Source organism: Buteo buteo, chromosome 7 (assembly GCF_964188355.1).
Source record: "Buteo buteo chromosome 7, bButBut1.hap1.1, whole genome shotgun sequence".
Lineage (NCBI taxonomy): Eukaryota > Metazoa > Chordata > Aves > Accipitriformes > Accipitridae > Buteo > Buteo buteo.
The window spans coordinates 46,536,422-46,557,921 of record NC_134177.1 but is presented as its reverse complement, the minus strand read 5'-3'; the positions used below and the strand labels follow the sequence as shown (position 1 = coordinate 46,557,921).

The window sequence follows — 21,500 nt, the reverse complement described above, 5'->3', positions numbered from 1 at the left end:
CCTCTTATTTTCCAATATCCACTTCTCCTGTGGTTATTGGACTGCTTTAGTGTTTTGAGACACTGTACTCACAGACTAGACTAAGAACGAAAGTGCCATGTATTCAAAGTGTGGCATTTAGTTTAACTGTATAGTAATGATGAATGCCCAGCCTTTGCATTAGTCCAGTGAGGCAGCATGTCTCAAGCATTCACTTTCAAGGCACAGTTGTTTCCCTGTAGATCGTTTCCGTAACATGTGGAAGGCCTTCCTCCTTGGCTGACAGTCAGATAGCTTCAGGTATTTTTATGCGAATTGCCCAGCTCAACATGTAGCCCTTTGGGTTCTAAACAAAAAACCAGCTGTATTAAAGCTTGAATTTCAGAGTTGGGGAATTGGTACAACTGCCACTGAAGGAAGGAGAAAAGGAAAACACTGGTTGGAATGAAAGATAGCCCATGTGAAGCAGGTCCAGTCAGTCAATTTCTGTGCCTCCTTCCCTATTGATGAGAGCAGTCTACAGTCACAAAGTGGTGTTCTTGTGTCTGTATCAGACCCTGGGAGACACTCAGGGTATGGTAATAGATTCAAATACATAAAAAGGCTAGATACTCTAAATACTAATCCTTAAGCTTGGATACTTTTTTTAACAGACTCTAGAAGGCGCTTTAGTCTTTAGAAAAGTGACTTGATTAACCAGGCTTTAAATGACTGACAGATAAAGCACCTTGACAATCAGTGGGCCATTAACATGGCATGTTTTTTTGATTTCTGGCATGCCTTGTAGCTGTTTTCCAGTTTTCATTTTCCTTCTTTTCATAATTGTATCTGTTGAGGCAGTTCTTGTTCAAATGTATTGGTAAAACAGAGAAATACAGATACACAGAGGACCTCCAAACTTTATGGAAGACATCTTGCTTCCCCCATGTAATTTCATATGGTATAAAATTCAAGGCTACCAAAGAAAGACAACATGTATGTTACTGTACTCTTTAACTTCTTTTTATAAAAGAAAAGTAAATCTAGATATTGATCAAAAAATAAAATCCTCACATCCCAGTTCCTCTGAAAAAGACAAATATTGACATCTCTTTTATAAATTGAATATTGTTGTGACAGAATCCCTTGAACTATCAGTATGTCTCAAGAATATTACTCAGTCTACATATATCATTCTCAGTTTTATCACCTGCAGGACTAAATGCCAGGAGAAAACCGAAGGAAGGGATTTAGGATGATGTTTCTATAGTAAATGTTTCTTACAACATATGGTGTAAATTGGCAACCCCCAAATATTTTAATTAAAAAGGTAATACCAGTTGAACGCTGAAAGTTCCTCTTAAACAGTAGGGGAGAAAGAGCCAGGTATCAGGTGAAACTAAATATTCTAAGCAGGAGAGCAAAAGCAAAGGCATTTGCATAACAAAACAAGATGATTTGCAAAGTTTCATTTGTGCTCTCACTGACATGCAGTGTGGGTATACAGAGATATCACTGAACTCAGTGCTAGGAAGAAACTGTAGGAGGGTACCAGAATCTATTTTGAAAGTCCATTTGTATTAGAAGGGTTCCTAAGAAAACAACTTTAGAAAAGAAGTCAAGGAAGAAAGTTAGTGCTGAGAATATCAAGGGTGGAGTGAAAGGTGAATGCTGGAAATACACCCTCAGCACTCTCTGCTGGAAGAAAAGCCCTAGGATTGACCCCATGTTACAGTTGGAAAAATAACATGTACATATACCTGCTTGAGGTACTTGTTGAGGCCTTCAACACTTGGAAAGTAAGTCAGATGGTGTGTTATACCATGAGGTGTCCAGTATACCAAAATAAAACTGAGAGCCACTCTGAAACAAACTCTTTTATTATATTTGATGTTATTTGATATTATATTATTGCCCCATCATTGGAAGTGTTCAAAGCTCTATCAGGTCAGATGGGGCTTTGAGCAACCTGATCTACTGAAAGATGTCCCTGCCCATGGCAAGGGGATTGGACTAGATGACCTTTAAAGGTCCCTTCCAACCCAAACCATTCTATGATTATATTTCTATTTTCAAAATAGGACACATACTTGGAATCATCCTACCTAATTTAGGCTTGTAACTGCAGGATCTATAATTCTTGTTTTGCTACTCCTTCTCTGCTCAGTGGAGAGAACGGCAGGGAGTAATTCAGTCTATATATTATTTGAGTCATATTTTGGGGTTGCTTATCTTTCTACTGGTTGGCGGGGGAATGCAGGGATCTCTCTACTGACTATCGAGTATATAATCACCTCCTGTACTCAAATGCCAAAGTGAAATGAATCCAGCCCAAAGAAATGCATGGAGCTGATGCCCAGCTTAAGTTTCATTGCAAAGAGAAAATGATATTTTAAAGAAAAAAGATTGGAAGAAAACAGGACATAAACATTTTGAAGCTTGGGGGTACACTGATCTGTATTTTAAGCTGAACTTTTTAGGTAAAGCCTTAGTTAGCACATCTTGTATGCTTGGAAAGTGAGCTAGCAATTGGACTAGTCAGACTGAAGCCATTTTGAAAAGTCATTTCTTGGTCTATATTTCTGAATTCTTGCAACATCTTTTGGCCCTACATATGGGGGGTTTTTGGACAGTATCCAATTCCTGTAGTATGTGAGGCCGAATGGCTTTTATTAAACAAATATGAAAAAACAGAACTGGAATCAAGCAAGCAGAATGAGAAGATTGCAGCAGCAGTATAGAGCCAACTTATTGCCCTTATGATGGAGGAATGGTTTTCTAATTGTTCGTGAAAGCTAATGGAAACCATATTTTGGCTGTGAGTAATTCTCAGTAGGGATCATTGTGAAGTCTTACCTCATCTCTTATACTTTACTGATAGAACATATCAAGTATTCAAAAAGAGATACACCCCATGAAGCTCAAAGTGCAGAGAAACCACTGGTCAGTTTTAGATACTAGAGAAAGATGGGACTCTTCAGGGGTGAGTGAGCTTTATTGGCACATCACTGACCTGTCAGAGGCTGGTGCAGATTTACCTTCATTATGGCATGTCAATTTTGTGAGGAGTGGATAACTGACAGAGGGTAAAGGTTAGGATGACAGAATCCAGGAACAAACTAATTAAGATTTTCATGCCCACAAGACATCATGATATCGCACTCAACTGTGTTGAGAGTAGGGGGTGTTTGAGAGCTTACTCCAGTCAACATCATCTACTTCTGAGTTGTCTGTAACTAAAAATCAAAAATGCCACTTTCTGTGTTTTATCCATGGAATCTTTCCTAAAGTTGTACCATTTGAATCCCTAAGATCTTTATTCCAGACTTTAGTAATAACAACCAAATCAAAGTTACTATCTTAAATGTTAAATTTGATCCACCTTTTGTCTTTGTGATGTGTATCAGTCCTTCTTGCACTGGATGGGCACTACCAGCACAATATAAAACAACAGGATTTCCAATTGCCATATTTGACGTTGGCATAACCCCTCTATCCATCTTGGGAACGGGCTTTGTCTGCTTTTCTTTCCAAAATACACTGAATAGGTAGTCATTAACCTATGATTAATTAAGGAAGTGACCAAGCTGAATCTTGTGCAGGTAGTTCACCAGCTGTGTTGTATTAGCTCCAGTGGAAAGTTATCGCACCCATTATAGTGGTGTTTACGGAGCTTGGGGTCCAACTGCCTTTTTTTGGTTGGTTGGTTTTTTGGTTTTTTTTTTGTAATGTTAGTAACAGAATCAAGGTAAACAGCACCATAGACAGATCCTTCAGCTCACTGCAATCACAAAAAATGTGGGATATTGGTAATGAATGTCAAATTGGGATTTTTGTAACTTTTATGGGTGTTTTTCACTAGGGAGTTAGTCACTGTGATCAGCATTTGTTTTGGAGTACTGTTTGTTGTAAATCTATATACCCCAATACTTTGGGGAAAGGGATTTGCTTGTTGAAAGTGTTGCTAAAGTGATTTCGAGTAAAGTCACAAATGAACTACACAGAACTCATTTCAGATGTAAGGAAAGATGTTAGTATAAGCAAGCAGGAAAGGGATCCTGACATATGTTCTTCAAAGGTTTATGCCTATTAAGCCTATGGTATATCTTAGAATTAGTTTTAATAATTTACATCATCAGCTCATGAGATAATAACCCTGTTAAGTACTTCCTTAAGACAGTCATCTTTTTCCCTCAGAGGCTAGAAAAGCTTTTGCTGAAGTGTCATCAGAGCCTTTCTTAGGGGCTTCCATAACACCCATCAGCCATGACTCACTATGTTTCTGCAGGTCCTTAAAAAAATAATGTTATAAAACTTGCTTGTTGATATGAGCTAAGCAGGTGGTGAGCTCTATTGTGTGCTCTATTAGTCTACACAAAAACAGGCTCATATTACTGTCACCTCCTCCCCATTCCCATCCCACCTGTTTGGCTCATCTGCCTTGTGCTGCCTCATCTTATGACTTGTTGTTAGTCTGCCTTGTAAATTCTTTGTGGCAGAAACTTTTCCATTAGATATGTAGGTATAGATAGTACCTACCATGATAGAGCCTAAATCCTTGGCTGAAGAGTATAGGCACAATTCCAGTACAGATAATAATGCTAATATTGCAGGGCTCTTTCTCACACATTTCCCGTAGACAAGAAGCTCTGCCACAGGAACAGCTCCATCTCGTTTTACAAGGTGTTACTTTTGACAAAAGATAGATTCAAAAAATCAATATAGCATAGATTTCACCCAATCTTTCAGTAATGAACAGAAAAAAAAACCAATACAATGGGGTGCTCAGATATGACTTTGTACCGTGGGTTTCTGCCATGAGTCAAGCAGTGTTGTAGAGGCCCTTCCCTCAAGAATAAGACATACTCTGCATTTTTGTCATAGGATTCTTTAATTTTCTTCACATAGAAGAATCATACTTTTTGTGCCTAACACATTAAAGGCTTTTAGTGACCTCTGCTACTGCAAATCGGCATAGCTCTTGTTACTGTTATAGAGGTATGCTAATTTATATCTACTTAGTTATAGACCAAGATGGAATTTTGTTTTACTGAAAATACAGATTATGATAGTACATATCCCTTTACAATGGGCATTTTACAGGTGCATAGTGAGGAGATCTTCCCCACTGCAAGAAGAGCTAGTCTATGCAAATATACAGCCCAGGCATGCAATAGCTGTGGTATTCTATTCTGAAATAAATTTGGCCAAAGGACTTAAATTACTTTAAAAAAAGGAAAAAAATATTCCAAATGATGAGTAAGTATCATAACGGGTGCTAATATAATGCCATACACCTACTTCGTTATTCAGTTATTTATTATCTTTATTCTTAAGAGTAATGATGTAAAAGTACTTTTTTCCAAATGTTAATTTAGTTCTCTGCAGATGGTAACCATCTGGTAAATGACAAGTCATTTACAGTATTTGATTAGCACTTTATATAGCTTGGATAGACTTATTGTTACACTATGTAAGTATAGTTATGGAAGTGAAACTTGTTAGATTTGTTCTTTTCCTGTTGCTGTTACCAAAAAAAAAAAAAAAAAAGGAAAATTTCAAACCTATGAATATTTTTGCCTGTCTTCTCCTATATTTATACAAGTTATTTCAAGTTAAAGCCTGACATTCATAGGCCAGTTCACAAGATATTCTTGAGAGAATGATAGTACTAGGAAATATTGTTAAATTTCAGCACTACTTGTAGCAATTATGAGCGTCCTCATTCTACAATGTCACCATGTGGGTGGACTCTTATGGATGCTCAAGGAAAGCACTGGAAGCTTGAATGAATCTAAGAATCATGGCTTATCAAGTAGAAAACTCCCTCAGGGCTGCGATACTGCTTTGTATACTTATAGCAGCTTACACCATGGGTGTATTTTTAAACTAGAAAAAATTTAATATTGCAATGCACCTTAATATTACCATCATAAAGTGATCTTCTTGCATGAACTGCACACTTCTGTATTTTAATACCTTGATTAATGACAACTAACCCCTATCTGTCCATAAGCTAAGCATGTTCTGATTAATTTCATATTGTGTTTTCTTCTAAAATTTCTTCAAGTTATGCTGCTAAATCTTAATTTGCTGGGCCTGTTTTCATTGTTGTAAAATTACTTTACACTTTTATTTCTGTGTTTTTAATAAAATTCATTAGGTATTTTGATTTGTGTGTCTTATTTTCAACAGCTAAAAAGCTTGATAATGGCCCCACTACCGAATGCTGAATTAGTTCAGAACTCTTTGCAGTTATATCGTTACCTGCTTCGATGCTGTAAGCAACTTCCTGAAGAGAATATTCGTCAGCATTACAGACATGCAGTCAGGCAGGTGAGAAACAGATTTCTTTTCTGTTGGTGGAATTCAGTGTTATGGGGTGGTTTTTTTGTTTGTTTTTCTCCTCCTAGAGTTTGGACCAACTCTTTATAACTCCTGGCACTTAAAAAATTATTATTCTGCAAGCTTGAAACGTTAGTGGATTTGAAGGATTATACTGGGAGTATGAGAAGTAGCATTTCTTTTTGTTTGAATCTGAAATCTTCTATTTTCCTTGGCTTTCATCTCTAATTCTTATGTTAGTCAAAAGAGTGAACGATCATTCCTTACTCACCTAAACACATCTTGTATGGTGAAACTTACTGGTTCCTTGTCAGTCATTTTTTAATATATATATCCCATCCTCTCCCCAGTTGGATAAATCTCATCTAATTGTTCATATGGAAGTAATTTCATGCCTTAGATCATACCTGTTATCCTGGGTCTTTCTGGTTTTAACGTACCAGATGATTTCATTTGTTGTTCTGAATTCAAGTTCTCTGGGGTTTTTTTGTTGATAATGTATGAAAATTCTGAAAAACTTAATGTGAAATTATATTTGACAAGAGTTGTTACGGAAATAGCACAGCCAGGTGCTACAATGTATATTTTTATCTTTTCAGATCAACAGTTTGTTTGCATCAAATATTTTCTCTCAGATTTAAGTGATCCTTATTTTGACAACTGCTGTGTTCAGTTGGCTAGTCAGCGTAACACTTTCATTGAATGTTGCAGAGTTTCAAAGTTCATGCCGACGAAGACAATCCTGAGCGAATCCAGCAGATTATTAAGAGAGCCATTGAAGATGCTGACTGGGTCATGAATAAAGTAAGTGCATCAGGTTGCCTAAGTTTTGCGCTCTCAGTTCAGATCAAAGAAGAAGACATCCAAAAGCAAGTTAGGAACAGCAAACTATTCCATTGTCCTGGATGTTGAAGTGTCTGGGTGAAAGGAAATACCTAGCCACTAGGGATTTATGATTGTGATAGTTCTTGTTTAAAAATTCTTCTTTGTCAATATAAACTTAAGTGTATTTTTTAGAACCAATGATGCTTTAAGTTGGTCTCTCTATAAATCTTTGTTTCTGTGAAGAATTCTAATAAATTTCAGCAGTGATGGCTAGTATAACTCTATTATAGAAAAAAAAAAAAAAACCCTACAATATTTTGCAAGCCACAGTTTGTTGATATGCATCAGCTGCTTTCCTAACAGGATTCTGTCTTCTCTTAGTCAGTTTAAACTCCCAGAAGTTTTTTTTTTTTCCTCAGATCTTGCCTGTGGCTGCGCAGAGCAGGGTTAGACAACATAGTGGCAAAATTGTGGCAATTGGTTTACTTGTGCCATAGTTATCACCCAGTGGATATGCCTCTTTACTATCACAGCACTGGAAAATACCACTCAACCTGGTTTCTTAGGTAAAAGAATTAGACCAATAGAAAAGACCATTAGACAGCTGAGAGTCACCTGTACTTCCTTGGATTTAAATCTAGTTGAGGAGCATGATATGTTAACATGGATTTCTCAGAGTATAATGAAACAAGCCAAAAGTTCAGCTTGCTCTAAATATCTGTGATTTAATTTACTAAATGACTGTTAAGTCCTCTCTGCCAGTCCATGAAATCCAAATGAGAATTGTTACAGGAGCAAGCACAGATTAGTCATAGATTATAAAATTATAGCAGTAGCCAAATCCCAGCAGTTACAGCGTAGTAAATAACTGTCCATGCCTGAATCTGATTTTATTCTTCCTGCAATTATGAAAAGCCTCATTCTGATTCTGCTACAGAGGTTGTAGCCTGCTTCATTGGAAAACTGGTAATTGAACTGTGTGAGAGGAGGATCAGATTCACGGTGCCTGCCAAGAAGCATTATTTTATATTGTAGAGGAAAAGCCTATCAAATTTCAATCTAACTTAAAGGAAACTGAGATAATTTTATGTAGATCATGAAGAGGCTTGTAAATCCTTGTCAGTGTGAACTGTTACTTTAGTTATGTGCTCTTTCCCACAAATAATTCTTTCTTTCTTTCTTTCTTTTTTTTTTTTTTTTAGTATAAAAGACAGAAATAGAAGAGAAACAATGAAGACAAGAATGTAATTGGTAAACATCCTTAGAGGACTTGCAGTCAAGCCCAGTAATATATTATAGTTATTGCCTGGAGTTTTCTCTTAGATAATACAAATACAATAATTTATATCTCATTGGGATGTCATGAAGCTAAATTAATATTTCTGAAACTGCTTGAGTCTGTAGATTAAAAGTTCAGAGTCTAGGTTCAAAGTGTTAGCTTGCATAATCACAAACTTTAGCTTAAAGCCTAAACTTGTCTAAGCTTTGAGTAACACAGAGCGCTTTTCAGGAAAACTTACTGAAAATAAAAATGTACAAAGTCATTACCAAATAATAAATAGTGCCCTGTCTGTCGTTCATGTCTGAATTACAGCGTCTCATCTGAAAGAACTTAACTAGTATCTGAGCATGAAGTTGTATACTGGGAGCCTGCAAACCTGAGAAATGCTCACTGAAGATCAGAGCAAATTTCTCTTTACTTGATTGTGGACTAGATTATACTGTTAGGCTCAGATCCATGTAGTATAGCTGTGTTTGATACACTTATTGTGTAGGTTATTTGGTGACAAGGTTCTTCTGCATAAGTAACAGTGGATTTAAGTTTTTGTTTGTGCAACATTCTGAATTATGGTAGTCAGTCTGTTATGTCAGATCATCCTCTGTCAGGACCATAGATATGTTTTCGGAGTGACGCAGAGGTAAGACCAGAGCACAGGCCTGGTTTTAATCTAGTGGCAGATACAAAAGCATAGGATGCTGAGTAGAGAACATACCCACAAGAACTTTAAGCCCATCTGAAACGAACTGCAGTGTTTTCCACTTGCCTGTCTGTGCTATGGGCATATCTTCATTCTACTCTGTAGGTTTGCACTTGAACTAATGTTTGCCTTTTCTTGTTTAAAGATAGGTGCCTGTCACCCTAATCTCTAAACTCTCATGAAAACGGACACCATTCAGGTGGGTTTTGTGCACTGAATGGTATAATCACTGAAATGTGAAATTTGTACAGTTACAAAGGTCTTCACTTTTTGCAACATATAATAAATGTCCTTTAAAAATGGGAGTCCATGTCCTTTTTAGAAAGACTGTCTTTTCAGTGTCTTAACAGATTTTCATCAGGGAAAACTCAGTAGAAATACTAGCTATCTTAAGTAAAATTAATGTAGGGGTAAAAGAGTTTCCTTTTGAAACGTGACCTTTGCTTTTAGCTGTACTTGGAACTTTTTGCCTCCAGGTGGCAGTGCATGCTGCGATGCATATCCAAAGTCCTAAGTATTTCGGGGTTGGGTTTGTTTTTACTATTTCCAAATTGTTGAGCTTTCTCACCTGCCAAAATAGAACCGAAGTGCTAAGGCAGGTCTCTCTTAGGCTCCAGATTTCTTTTTTTCATTCAACCATGAAAGAAACAAGAAGAAAATCCTAGCTCAAAGTAGTCAAGAAGTAGTCTTTTGGCTAGAAAAGAAATGGGGGCTGTAAGTGAATGTTTATACCATAAAGTAGTGTATAAAAAAATTTATTTTCTCTGCTAACCCTAAACCATCTTCTTTAAGAATTCTTGCCCTCTGTTATTCTTTCCTCTGCCACCACCACTATTGTTCTTCTCTCTCCTCCTGCATCTTTCACATGACCTTATACGCCCTCAACTTCTGTTCTTGTTCTACATATTCCTTAATTCTGTTCTCTCTCATCTTCTCTCTCTACCCTACTTCTTTCTCTTCCTCAAATCCTTTTCTGACATGTACATCAGAAGATACTCGGGTATTATGCTGGGGCCATCCTTCTGCTTAATTTCAGATAATAAAGCATGAAGGTAATAGTTTCTCAACAAAGTAAATGTAGTTTTTTCTTCATGTGAGGAAACCCCCTTGTCTTTCTACTTAAATACACTTTTTTTGAAAGTGCAACCATTCTGGTTTAAACTTTCCAAATAATTTGATGCAAGGTAGAGCATAGAAAACTGAACCAGTATGAAACTGAACACTGTAATAAAAAAACTTAAGTAGATTTGATAGAAGATACCTGAATGTGCTACTCTTATTCAAGAACAGCAAACAGATGACCCATGCTGTACTCCAATTCTATTACATAAATTTGGTCTGTAGTATGGAGATGCACGGAGCTTTGTATTAGTGCAATAGTGAAAATGAGAAGACTCAGTAGGATTAATAGCGTATGGCAACATACTAGTTTCCTGAACTTGAAGTGTAGTGTGCTCAACAACCCTCTATTGCTTTAATTGTCTGGCTTTTTGTAGTGTGAGACGTAATACTTTGTTCAATTACTGAATAGGAATTGCATGTGTCTAAATAATTCTTATATGCCTGTTATTTAATTTATGGATAGTTCAAGAAGGAAAGCGCCAAGGAGCTGGAAGGTGCAACAGCGGCATGTCTGCAGCTCCAAATGTCTGAGGTGCCAGCTGAGATATGGGAACATCAGACCAAAGGTATGATAGATGTAGCTGATATGGCAGGAACAGGATCTGTGAATTTTAGTCTTTGGATACTGGTAGAGCATGCAGTTTTTAGCAGGGTACAGAGGGGGAACATGGTCGCTGAGGCAAGAGGCATCAAGACTAAATATTTTGACAATAGTGATTCAGTTGTAGGGCATGATGAGATGTCAGAGTCTTTTTTTTCTTTTTTTTTCATACAAACATAATCTTGTTCTCAAAATAACAAACCTTTTCATAGAATGGAAATATAATGTGAAGATAACTTTTTCTCTGTTATGGAGCAAATAATTTTCTTGGTGGTGGGGAGACACGATGCAAACAACTATTTACTTCCTTGTAATAGTGAAAGTAACCCCAATGTTTAAGACGGATATGTTTCTCTAAGGACTGGGCTGAAGAGTCATTCAGCTGCATAGCTGAGGCTTTTATATTTTCAAGACATCATACAAATTCTGTTCTTCAGCAGCATAATTTGAGACCAAAGATATTTTTTTAGCCTCGATGTAGATGAGAACCTGAGCTCTGAAAAGGAATTTAGGCAGACCTTCAATACTTTCAACCAAAATTATTATCCAGAAAACTTCTACTCAGAAGTCATTTAATCATGGAGTTTCCCTAATTTACCACTCACTAACCTCAGAGTTATACAGTAAATTGAGTTCTCTTCATTAATATCCTGGGTCACCTTTGAGCAGCTCTGTCTCTCTGCCACCCAGCCTTGCTTGAGACTGAAGAACTGTTCTCTGTTCCACCAATGTCTTCATTTGGTGTTAATGCCACTATGCTAATGATTAGCTGCCAGTGGCTCTAACAGGGCCCACTGTGGGAAAGACTTACACAGTCATAGGCATAACTTTATTCCCGCTGCTCACAGGGGAGCACTTCGTTGGTCAGTCTCCTTCATGGTTCTCTGATGGCAGTTGCAAAGAAAACAACACCAAATAGTTTGGTGCATCTGTGTTTCCATATTCAGTCATCCAGAATCTCTGAAAATAAAGGTGTTGGGTGCAAATTAAGTAATAGGGGATAAAAGAGTGTGTTGTATACTGTAATTACTATTGCAAAGTTTAAAAGAAAAAAGCTCACAGAACTTATTAAACTGTTGGTGCAACAAAGGATAAAGTCAGTAAAAAAGGACAAGCCTATTCTATTCATAGGGTTTAGTTTCTTTTTACTGAAATGAGGAACCGACTTCTGTACTACCTTCTGGTAATAAGTTTTGCAGCTGGTTATTGTAAGACCTGAGTCAATAACTTTGAAGTATTCCTCTACAATTAGAAGAGTTGAGTGGAATTAATTGTTCGAAGGTTATGTACAGACAACTCTGTCAGTTAAGCCAGAGAGAGGGTTTCACAGGCAGCTTGTTATGCAAGGCAAACATTAGAATAAGGAAAAGGCAGTTGGGAGACTTCTGTTTAATAGTTTGGGATCATGCTTTTAATTCTTGAAGTATGGAGAAACAGATTATTTAGATCACATTTTAGCTAAGGAAAGTTGAGAAAAAAGTTCTTAGTTATTAGCTCCAGGTTATAGAGTTACCAACGTTCAGTCTAAGGACAGAACTAAATTTGGTGCTATACTTTCTTTTGTATATATATATATATTTATAAAACGTTAGGAACCTAAAGCTGAAATTGTGTGGAAATAATCTGTACGTTACAAATATGGAAGTAACATAACTGGAACAATGGCAGTGGGTTAGTCAATGTGTTTTGTTTTGTGTATAGGTTCTTGCTCTTAAGCCCACAGACAAATGTCAGAGTCTACTTTTGTTATTACCAGCCTTGAAGCCTTTATGTAGAAGCTTTCCGTGTAGTGAAAATCTTCCCCCTCCCCCCTTTTGTTTTTTAATTTGTTCATATAAGATTTTGGTATGGAAAAGATTGTAAATTTGTGATTTATCTAAAATACAGGGTAGTATTCTGCACTTTGCATGGTTAAAGAGATGTATATATTTCTGATCACATTCTTATGTCAGAAGTGTTACTGATTTCAATTCACTCTTGTCACTGGAAGTCATTTGAGCCCTGTGGGTACTGAATAGAATACTTCCATCCCCAGCCAGGCTTTGCTTAGCACCTTTTGTCAATAACTGAATATTCTTTAAACCATTCTTTAGCTTTAGCACTTTGTAAACTCTTTTTCATTTGGTTCATTATGTCACAGGCATTGCCTTTTGATTAGAGACACATGAGCTTAAGAATTTCATGCTAAACAAAAACATCTCTTCTATGGTGTTTGGCTCATTTTCAAATGTTATAAGGAAGTGACTTTACTGCGATACTATAAAGAACAAGTAAGCACACTATTTCTGAGAGAAACAAATAATATTCACTGTGATCTTTTTTTAAGGGACACAGTTTCTTATTTGAGAATAGCTTTTAACTTGGCATTACAAATTGTGCCTTTATATAAAGCTCTGATAAGATGCAAACCAAACAGGCAGCACAGTGGCTGTGAGTCTTAGACATTCAATATCATAATATTCATTCATTGTGAGAATCCTTGACCTTAAACTGTAAGAACGAGTCTTTAGAGCTTTATGATCCACAGTGTAGTGTCCCTCAGTGTCATCCAAAATAGCATATGTTTATTTGAAATGTGTGAGTAGTCTCTCTGTCAAGAACTGTGTTGTAAAGCAAGTCAATAACACATGAAAAAGGCTTGACACTGTACTGTGCTGCCCATTTGGTCAGTTGCTTTACTGCAGTCTTTCTTACTCTTCAGAGGTGATGTATTTCTTCTTGAGTATGAGCCAGCTGGTGCATCTTTCAACTTTTCTATTATTTGATTAATTTATCTTATACTTCTGTCAAGCCAGGTTTTATGAAATAGTGTTAACTGAAGTATACACTAGTCATCAAGTACTCCTTTCAGCTTGTGATTAATCAGGGCAGACACATTAACTTTTAAAAAAAGCTGTTCTTTGAAGAATATTTTCTGTTTTCCTCATAATTGTGTTTGATATTTGAAATAGTTTTTAAAAGTTTAGAAACAGATGGAGGCATCTGTCACTTGCAGCTAAGAGCTTAAAAATGTTTGTATTTATCATTGATCGGAGAGGTTCCTGACATTGCATACTTAAGGGAGTAATCCTGCACACATAAGTAAACTAGTAGATTATGAAAAGGATATTGTCCTTACCAATGAATTGAGATGCTGAAGAAGTTAACTTCCTTCTTCTGTAACTATCAACCTGGGTACCTTTTCCCCCAGAAGAATCTGCCCTTGTATTCTGCATTAATCCATTTTGAAATGGATTAACCTAATTTTTTTTTAGATCAGTAATTTCTGAGACAACTTTGTTTGGGTGCTTTACTACCTCATATAAAATATTTTCTTTCAGATGCTGCCCCACAACATTAGATTGAACAGCCTCACTACTTGTGTGCTTCCTTTTGCTGGGGTTCAGCTTCATGTGTTTAAAAACTAGTGCACTTTGTCCTTTTATTATTACAGCTTATTTTTTGCACAGTCTTTAGTATCCTGGTGTTTTGATTAATATTTCCTGCCAACCTACAGAACCGATTTTAAAAGATACAAAATTGACAATAAATTCTTGTAACTGATTAGGTTGACTCATGTTCTTGTTAGGTAACATCACACAGGATCTGGGATTTTCTCAGTTTTACTTTTAATTTTCTCAGTAGTCATTTCATCCACAAAGTCAGCTGTATCTCAGATGGTATGAAACAAGGAACAAGGAAAACTGTGTTTCAAAACAAACGTCAGACAGAAGTTAGTAGTCTGGAAAATATTATATCATGATGGCAGACACAGGCAAAGGCTGTATTTGCTGGCGGCACCTCCCTCATACTCACCAATCTGAGGACTAATTTTTTTTGCATGCCTAAAAATAGAGTATTTAGTTTTCCACAATTGTGCAACTGCAAGGACTGCTTTCTCTTTTATTTTCTGTTTTTCCTCCTCTTTTGGGAGGTCACAAAATGGTGTGTTTAGCCACAGTTTACAGTACAGAATGCAGACACCTCTTGAGTCTTGGAGACTTCTCTCTCTGAAGAGCTCTGTAGAGTTTGTCCTCTCTTACCTGGAAGTATCTCAGAGTAGCAGCTTTATGGCGAAGATTTTCAAAAGTAATTCTCAGATTTGTTTTAATTGCTTAATTTGGGAGAACTTAAAAATTACACTTGGTGATAGTCTTACGTGTTTCACTGTGTTGCCGTATAACCTCAGGAAAATAAGATCACTTCTTTGGACTGCTATTTCATATTCTGTCTTGTCTGTTTGGATTACGTGGAAGGGTTTCTGGTTCACTATCTTCCTAGTGATGCATACTTGTAACTGCAATTAACAATTGGCTTGTCATGGGCAAGACAAGAGTAAACAACTTATAGTGGATCTCAATACTGGGTTTTTTTAAGAACCAGTGAGAGCTCTTAACCTACCTGATTCTCTCACATACTCATTCACTCCCACTCCCAGTGCTGTGTTCACCATCTTCCTTTAGACTGATGATTTCAGTGTAAAGAGCACGTCTCTGGTTGGGACTCTGTTGGCAAGTAGCAGTAAAATGGTTATTCCCCTACTAGCATGACTCTGAATTAGGAAGGTACTAAAATGGTAATTATTATTTTACAATTATTTCAGAAACATGGTTTAAAAATATAGAGATCTCCAAATTCTGCTCCCAACTGGCGTAATACAGCCTCTAGCATCTCACAGTTACACTATACCAAGTCTGGTAGTTTCTAATTGATTAAATGCAGTGAAAAGACATCCAGTGTGTATTATCAAACTTAAGAGATGGAGAGCCAATCCCTGTCCTCTATAACTTGTTCATTATCCTCAAAGTTAATTCGTAAGTGAAGTTGCAGGTTTTATAGCTAATGTAATAATACAAAGAATGTACACAATATGAGTGGTATTTAGCATAAAAATTAACTTGAATGAAATCCATGTGTGGTTGAGAGAGGAACAGAACCATAAACTCTTTCATCTAACAAAGACGCTTTGAAAGGAACAGGTTTGGTACCATACTGAACCTGTAATCAGCTGACTTTATTGTACTATATGTGTGGGGGATTTTTTTATTTACTATTTAGAAAGTGTTTTCAATGTTATAAGTATTTGAAAGAAATCACAGATCATAATTATATAACTTTGCTCTGTAGAACTCTGTAACACTCCAAGAACCTCTGGAATTCATAGGGACTGTCTGTTAAAAGAAAAGTTGGGAGACACAAATCTTGCCTTTATGCTCTATTAAATTCTGTCTTCATCTATAAGAACAAAGGCATTCTAGATAATTACTTATCAGGATGTTTACTTTTCATGCTGTTTATGGGTTCTGAATGCACCATTTTTCACTACCTTGAATACTTAGAGAAACGTACCATGCTTAATCATGTTGTACCAGAATTAAAGTGAAACAGTTTTGTTTATCCAGCTTTACAAAGCGTACTCTCTGCAGTAGTCCAGATGGGCTAAGTTCAAGAGGTGGATTTGATGTTGAGGATGTATTGGCCTTCAAGTCAGCTTGGAGACTGGAAGCAAAGGCATTACTCCTAGTTATAACTGCTAAATAAGGGGAAGGCATAAAGAGGATTCTGAAGTTTCTTTGACCACTAATTTGTTTCTTTCATTTCCCATGTTTATATGGTCTTTTGGAAAAGTAAATATTAAAAGTTATGCTGCTGTCTTCTGTGCTGAAGAACTGCATTCTCTTTTTCTCGTTTTCAACTTTATCAGTATTAAAACCTGCAGTCTATTTAAAAATTAGTTGATGGATTGCTGATCATTAGTTTATACTGTGCTTATTTGTGTGTATCAACACTGACCTGGAACACCTCTTTGAAAATGATCACTCGTTCTCCATAGTGCATTCAATTCTGCTAATTAATCAAAGATAGTGTGGTGTTCTAACTGGGTAGGAACTGATTTGAGATGAGGAACTTATTACAAAAACCTACCAAAGTCATGCATGAGCTATCATTTCTTAGTTCCTTATCCAGAGATATCAGGCATTGTGTAGGCAGAAAGAAACCTTGGGTGTATCATTATGTACTTGAGAAGTCATCTTTCCTGATATGGTCATTCTACCAAATCAAGACATTGTTAACTGTGAGGATTTATCTCTTATCACTGGGAAGTCGTTTCAGGATGCCAGTCATCTCTTTCATTCATGCAGATTTGCTCTCCCATTGAAAAGAAATGGGATTTCAAAAGCAAAAACATGGGAGGAAATCAGGATCAGAGATGTTATGTTGGATGAGGGTTTTGACGCTTTGTGGAAATACAGGAAATACTGATCCCTGCGAGCCCTGCTAGGAAGATGAACAACTCAGATTCTAATTAATTCTTAGAAGCTGGTACATGAGAGAAGGAAATAACATAGTGGTTTTCAGCTTGTGCTGGTCAGAGAGCTCTCTTGAGCTGCTTTAACCTTACGGACAGTGTTGTAAAGTCACAGAAAATTCCCATTTACATTCCTTTCTGCCAGGTTTCAGATGACTAAGCCAAAATAAATCATCACAGAAACAAGATGAGGCAAGAATATGGTTTTGACCAAAAATCTTACTATTTCTGTCACTTAACAGTGAAGTACAGAGTCTACATCAGCTCCTTTTGCTTTGGTGGCTGTGGTCCAAATACCCCCTTACTGTGATAGTTAGATGAAGCATTTAGACTGCATGAAGTGATTATTTTGCATCTTATCCTATGGGGAATAGAGACAAAAATTGTTACGGATAATAATAGCACCTGCTAATTAATCTGTAACAATCCTTTGTTTTTACTAGGACTGCTTAGTATAGATTAAACCCTGTGATGTAACCCACTTTATAAAGCCATCTATCACTTTCTAGAATCTGACCTTACTATGTATCAACACATGTTCTTCCACATCTCTATTATTTTTTACTTTTAATAAGTGACTTTTCAAACTCCCAGTTGATGTTCCCTCTTCCAAATGCAGCTTCAAAGGCAATCTTGTCTGTTAGCGTGGTCAAGAGTTGTGTAAATAAGCAGTATGTTTGCTTGCTGAATAAAAAACAAGCTAAATGGTATATCCCTAGCCTGGAATTCCTATAGAAAGAGTGAGGTAGGAAAAGCAGTGCAATTAGAATATCTGCATCTTTTACTGCTAGAATATTGTGTCCAGTTTGGGCCTCCAATACAAGAAGAGTGGGTTCAGTGGAGGGCCACAAAGATGATCAAGGCTGGGGCATATGCCTCATGAGGAGAGGCTGAAGGAACCAGGCTTGTTCAGCCTCAAGAAGAGAAGACCCAGGGGAGCTAATCACAGCCTTCCAGTAACTTTAAGGAAGCCATTAAGGACATGGAGCCAGGCTCTTCACAGTGGTGCGTGGTGGGAAGATGAGAAGCAATGGGCAGAAGTTGAAATGAGAAGTCCAGACTGGGTATAAGGAGAAACTTTTTTCCCCAGGAAGACAGTCTAGCTGTAGAATAGGTTGCACAGATATGTTGTGCAGTCTTCTTCCTTGGAGTCTTCAAGATCACCCTGGATCAAGCCCTGAGCAACCTGGTCTGACCTCATAGCTGACCCTGTTCTGAGCAGGTGGTTGGACTAGATGAAATGCTGAGGTCCCTTCCAACCTGCATTCTCCTATAATCCTATGCATGATGAAAGTTTCTTTACTGACTTCAAGTTATGGGAGTTATGTTTGAGGAATTTTCCATAAATCCCAGCACTATTGAGTGTACCATATTTCAGCAACTGCCTAAAGTTCACCTACGTGTTGGTTTTGTTTGCTAGGCAGCTTCAAATAAGGAAACAGTTGTTTTATTTAATGGTGGAGAATTAGTCAGAATGTGTGTGAACATATTCCTAGAACATAACTTTTGTATGTAACGAAGGGAAAGAGCATCAAGGACACAAGTAAGCATCACATTTTAACAGCACTGCTTGAATAGGAGTTTGCAGGTTAAAGACTGCTTCCTTCCTGCTGACTGAGAGTTTAGGATTAATGTTTCTCCAATTCATATAATCATTGAATGGTCAACAAACAAATGAAAAAAAGATGTAGTGAGAAGATATGTTCAGACTAAAGTCTTTATTTAGATTTGTGATAAGAGACAAAATTTCCTAAATTAGTCCTAAGATTTAGTCCATGAATTGGAACTGGCAGCAGATTGGCAGAAGCTTGCTTTCTGGTATAATCAACAGAGAATAATAGGGTAAATTGTCTGTATTTTGATGTGTAAGTATTTAGCTGGACTTGCAGCTCAAAATTAATGAAAACTGACAAAAAAAATACTCTGAAGATGCTGAAGAATGTGCCATGGAAATTGTCTTTTTTGGTAGGGGAAGGTAGGTAGTTGCTACTAAAGAAGTTGTAAGCTCATTACCACAAACCCTCTAGCACTAGCTTTTTTCCCCCTAACACTAACAGAGGGAAGGTAATTTCACTCTCACTGAAAGTTTTGAAAATGTGTTGTAATTTTCACAGACATTGAAAGTTGTGCAGGCTTAGGCAAGTCTGGCCTAACTGTTGTACTGTATTGGCTTTGCGTGGCAAGGTTTTGATAGCGGGGGGGCGTTACAGGGGTATGGCTGCTGTGAGAAGCTGCTAGAAGCTTCCCCTGTGTCCGACAGAGCCAATGCCAGCCGGCTCCAGGACGGATCCACCGCCGGCCAAGGCCGAGCCCATCAGCGATAGTGGTAATGCCTCTGTGATAACATATTTAAGAAGGAAAAAAAGTTGCTGGGACAGACAGATATGCAGCCGGAGAGGGGAGTGAAAAACATGTAAGAGAAACAACCCTGCGGACACCAAGGTCAGCAAAGGAGGAGGTGGAAGAGATGCTCCAGACACTAGAGCAGAGATTCCCCTGCAGCCCTTGGTGATGAAGACCACAGTGAGGCAGGCTGTCCCCCTGCAGCCCATGGAGGTCCACAGTGGAGCAGATATCCACCTGCAGCCTGTGGAGGACCCCACGCCGGAGCAGGTAGGTTCCCAAAGGAGGCTGTGATCCTGTGGGAAGCCCGCGCTGAAGCAGGCTCCTGGCAGGACCTGTGGATCTGTGGAGAGAGGAGCCCATGGAGCAGGTTTTCTGGCAGGACTTATGACCCCGTGGGGGACCCACGCTGGAGCAGTGTGCTACTGAAGGACTGCACACTGTAGAAGGGACCCATGCTGGAGCAGTTCGTGAAGAGCTGCAGCCCGTGGGAAGGATCCACTTTGGAGGAGTTCGTGGAGGACTGTCTCCTGTGGGAGGGACCCCATGCTGGAGCAGGGGAAGAGTGTGATGAGTCCTGACCCTGAGGAGAATGAAGCGGCAGAAATAATGTGAGATGAACTGACTGTAAACCCCATTCCCCGTCCCCCTGTGCCACTGGGGGGGTTAGGTAGAGAATCCGGGAGTGAAGTTGTACCTGGGAAGAAGTGAGGGGTGGAGGGAAGGTGTTCTGAGACTTGGTTTTATTTCTCATTACCCTACTCTGGTTGACTGGTAATAAATTGAGTTAATTTTCCCCAAGCTGAGTCTGTTTTGCCCGTGACGGTAATTGGCAAGTGATCTCTCCTGTCCTTATCTCGACCCACGAGCCCTTTGTTATATTTTCTCTCCCCTGTCCACCTGAGGAGGGGGGAGTGATAGAATGGCTTTGGTGGGCACCTGGTGTCCAGCCAGGGTCAACCCACTACATGTACTTTGCAAGTAGTCATTAAAAACAACTTAAGCAGTAAAAAGGCTCATGAAGACAAAGCAGAGCCATAAAATTTCCTGATAAAAGCCCTGTCTCTGTCCAGGAAACAATGGAAAGCAGCTGAACATGCTATGATTTTGTGTAGGCTAAGCTATGCTGACCAGAGTTTGATGCTTGAGTATGCAGCAAAAAGAAAACTGAGTAGGGAGTAGGTAAAGGCTGGTGTAAAGGAAAAGTTAGAGACTTATAGGTCAGCAATAAAGATGAGCACGTGAGTTTTATTGAAATTATTTCAACAATGCTATATGTTTCAATAAAAAACAAAGGAATGGGCAGGGAAATCTTGTAGTTAGGGATTGCAAATTATTCTCCCTTTCTGGTGGAGAGATCTCATGTACTGTATTTAGCAGGTGAGAGACTGATGTGAGGGGAAATGAACTCATTAACTAGGTGTACTTCTCTTCCTGATAGTAGTGGGAGGGAACACTTTTTATTTACTAAAGGACTGAGGCAGGAAGGCTTCACTACTAATTCTAATTAGGAAAAAAGGGACAGATCCCACATGGACTGAAAAAATTAAATTTAGAAGACATATAAAACACACTCATCTCCTTTTCCAAAACCAATTATACCAGTTTCTGTCAAATTTTTCACACTGGCTCTTAGTGTAGTAAATATTGTTGAGTATATCAGGACCCAGAGAATCAAAGAAAATCTTTCATTCCAGAAAGTGGTAGAACAGATGAAGGGGTTTTTTGTTTTTTTTTGTTTTTTTGGGTTTTTTTTGTGTGTGTCATACAACTGACATATTTGAGATGCTAGCATAATGAATGCCCCTCTCTGCCAGGCTTTATATGGAGATTATATCATTGTTCATGGTAGACTGTCACAAAAACTAAGAAATTTTTAAAACACTTCCAATAAATTTAAGTCTTGCAAAACAGGTTGACGCAAAGAAGTATGGTTACAAAAAGGAGTGCTTTGCATTGCTGAGGCAATCTGTGAGGATGAATTGTCGACTACTAAAAAATTAGGCTGTGCAGAGCTGGCCTCAGATGTCTATTTCCA

At 37.9% G+C, this 21,500-nt stretch overlaps 1 protein-coding gene across 10 annotated transcripts in view; it reads left to right on the top strand.

Moving 5' to 3' along the window:
- LYRM9 (LYR motif containing 9) overlaps positions 1–10,773 on the top strand; it is a 44,728-nt gene extending 33,955 nt beyond the window's left edge. For 9 of the 10 annotated variants that reach the window (XM_075033064.1, XM_075033063.1, XM_075033061.1 and 6 more), the window contains 3 exons: positions 6,154–6,294; positions 7,015–7,107; positions 8,331–9,229. In XM_075033064.1, the coding sequence (XP_074889165.1) occupies positions 6,169–6,294; positions 7,015–7,107; positions 8,331–8,348 (237 nt within the window). In that variant the 5' untranslated portion in view covers positions 6,154–6,168 and the 3' untranslated portion in view covers positions 8,349–9,229. Of the gene's footprint in view, positions 1–6,153; positions 6,295–7,014; positions 7,108–8,330; positions 9,230–9,252; positions 9,307–10,692 lie in introns of those variants that run through there. The other variant, XR_012651126.1, reaches the window with a different exon arrangement.
- The last annotated feature ends 10,727 nt before the right edge of the window (positions 10,774–21,500 follow it).